A 2875-nucleotide genomic window follows, 5' to 3' on the forward strand; every position below is an offset into this window, starting at 1 on the left:
ACCGAGCCCCCAAGGAGAGGACTAATAGAGGTCGTGGAGGCGCGCTGAGGTGGTAGGGAAGGCGTCGAGCTCAGCGATGTGGCCGAGGAGGAGGAAGCTGCCGGGGTGGATGCTGAAGTCCAAGGGGACGTCGGGGCTAAGGATGCGGCCCATGGTGATGCTAAGGTTGGGCACGCTATGCATGGCAACGTGGTGTTGGAGGACGAGGCTGAGGAAGGGACTGATGCCAACCGCCAACGGGATGATCTACCCTGGCATGATGTGCCGCCTGCGCACCAAGCGCATGATTTTAACGCCATCCCCTATACTGACGCTGAAGCTGAGGAGGATGATCAGAAGGACAGGGAAGCTCTTGCTGGGCTGCAGGAGGCCGGGGACAAGATCACGGAGTATCTTCGCGTAAGTATGCCGATCAGCTTTTGTATCTGTGGTAGGTCTTCTTTATGCCTGTGGAGTTCTTGATTGGATGAGCTTGAATAGGGATAGGCTGAGCGTGCCCAGAAAAGAAAAGATGTGGTCTACCATTGTGACTGCTTTCGTGAGAAGGCGTCACAGTTGGAGGCTGAGCTCGAGTAGGCAAAGAAGGCTTTGCAAAGTGTTCAAGCTCATCATGACATTAAGGTGGCAGCTCACAATGCAATGATGAAAGGTGTGATGCCCCAACTTTGATAAGCTGTAGTTTTTTCAGTCTTAGGTATTAAAAAGTTTGTGTTGCAGATTCCTCGGTACAAATTGCAAGGTTGAGGCGGACTTTGAAGGAAAGCAAGGATGCTAGCGTGCGTCGTGAGGCTAGCGTCATTGTAGAAAAAGAGGTTATCAGCTCGGAGCTAGTGGGTAAGTTTGGCTGATCTGCAAGACCATCTTTGTCTTCATTGTTAATGTATTGATGTAAATTTGGTTGGCCGAGCAGCTTCGAAGAGTAGAGAGGCGAACCTGCGGCAGGATTTGAAGGAGTGTGAAGATGCAAACGAGCAAATCTAGGAGCAGCAAAATGCAGCAATGAATCGTGAGTATGTTGTATCCCGTAAGTTGGTACATGAAGCCAATGCCCGCTGGGACCTCGAGCACTGCTTAGAGGATGTTGCTGGTGCCCTCCAAAGTGACCAATATACAATTGTAGGGTTGGAGGTGGAGTTGGAGGAGCTGCGGAAGGCGGCCAGCTATGTAATGGATATGATCAAGGCTGATGCCGACCCAACCAAGCCTACACCTCTTCTTGATTGCCTCCGAGCTGCACCAGGTCATTTGAAGAAGTGCTAAAGGACACTGCTGTGGAGTGCCTTAAAAACACCTTTACAAGATTCCAAAGGTGGCCGAGTAATATCATGATACGGCGGAGGCAATTGCAAATGATCTTGAACTGTAGGGTAAAACATTAAGATATATCAAACTGCTTTTGTGTTATGTCAGAATGAATTTATTTATGTCTTGATAAATGGAAAAATTCCGTCCCGCTTTTGGCATGTACGACAGGATTACAAGTGGCCGTAGCCCTAGCCGGGTTGGATGACCTCTTTGACAATGAGGGGGCCCTCCCAAGGGGCGGCTAGTTTGTGCATGTCCCTGGTTGATTGTACTCGCCAACGTTAAAGGACCGTTCCTTGATGTTGCGATCATGATAATGCCGTATCTGCTGCTCATGGCATGCATGCTGCAGGAGAGCTGCCACGCGTTGCTCTTCAAGGCTGTCTATGTTAACTTGCCAACTTCTTTCTGCCTCGCCTTCTTCGTAGTACTGGATACGCCGAGCACCAAAGGCCACATTTGATGGTAGGATAGCTTCTGAGCTGTATACCATGAAGAAGGGGGTGTAGCCGATGGCACTACTTTTCTGAGTTCTTAGGCCCCAGATTACGTGAGGCAGCTCACGTAGCCACTTGGTGGCGTACTTGGATGCATCATCAAAGATGCGAGACTTGATGGACTGGAGGACCATCCCATTCGCACATTCCACTTGGCCGTTGCAGCGTGGGTGCGCTATAGAGTAGTACACGTCAATGAGATTGTCTTGGCAAAAGTCCCAAAACTCGACGCCTGTAAACTGTGCGCCCATGTCGGTTATAATTCTGTTAGGTACTTCGAAGCGATGCATGATTTCTTCCACGAATTGGGCGGCTTTGGCCGACTTGATACTGGTGACAGGCTTTACTTCGATCCATTTTGTGAACTTGTCAACGGCCATAAAAATGTGTGTATAGCCGTCTGGGGCTGTTTTGAAAGGTCCAACCATATCCAGCCCCCAACATACAAAAGGCTATGATGGGGGGATGGTGCATAAGGCCTGAGCTGGAAGGTGCTGCTGTTTGGAGAAGAACTGACACCCTTTGCAACGCTTGATGAGTTCCTTTCCATCGGCTACTGTCGTGGGCTAGTAGAAACCATAGCGAAAAGCTTTGCCAACCAAAGTACCTGAAGCAGCGTGAGTTTCGCATGTTCATGAGTGGATTTCGTCTAATAGTTCGATGCCTTCACTGCGTAGAACGCATTTCATCAGTATGCCTGTAGATGCGGCTTTTCTGTAGAGTTCTGTGCCTATAACCACGTAATTTGCACCACACCGAGCTAATTTCTCATGTTCAACTTTGTCTTTTGGCACCATCTGGTCAGTGATTAAGGCTATGAGCGGGGCGCATTAATCTTCTTTTGCCTCGATCATTATGACCTCAGCGGATTTTAGGTCGGCCGAAGCCTAGCACTAGGTTCATTAGCCTGGTCGGGGTCCAGGATTTTGATAGATGGTTTCCGAAGATCCTAAACAATTACGCTGACTGGAACTTGCGCACGCTTGGAGACGAGCTTGGATAGGACGTCGGCAACAACGTTGTGGTCCCTAGGGACATGATGGAACTTGAGGCCGTCGAAGTTGGCTTCAAGC

At 49.6% G+C, this 2875-nt stretch overlaps 1 protein-coding gene across 1 annotated transcript; it reads right to left on the bottom strand.

Moving 5' to 3' along the window:
• Window positions 1–1546: 1546 nt before the first annotated feature.
• On the bottom strand, window positions 1547–2053 carry LOC106804279. The gene has a single exon (XM_014805048.1). It carries the CDS (start codon window positions 2051–2053, stop codon window positions 1547–1549), a length of 507 nt encoding a protein of 168 aa, XP_014660534.1.
• Between the last annotated feature and the right edge of the window lie 822 nt (window positions 2054–2875).

Source organism: Setaria italica, chromosome IV, assembly GCF_000263155.2.
Source record: "Setaria italica strain Yugu1 chromosome IV, Setaria_italica_v2.0, whole genome shotgun sequence".
NCBI classification, from domain to species: Eukaryota; Viridiplantae; Streptophyta; class Magnoliopsida; order Poales; family Poaceae; genus Setaria; species Setaria italica.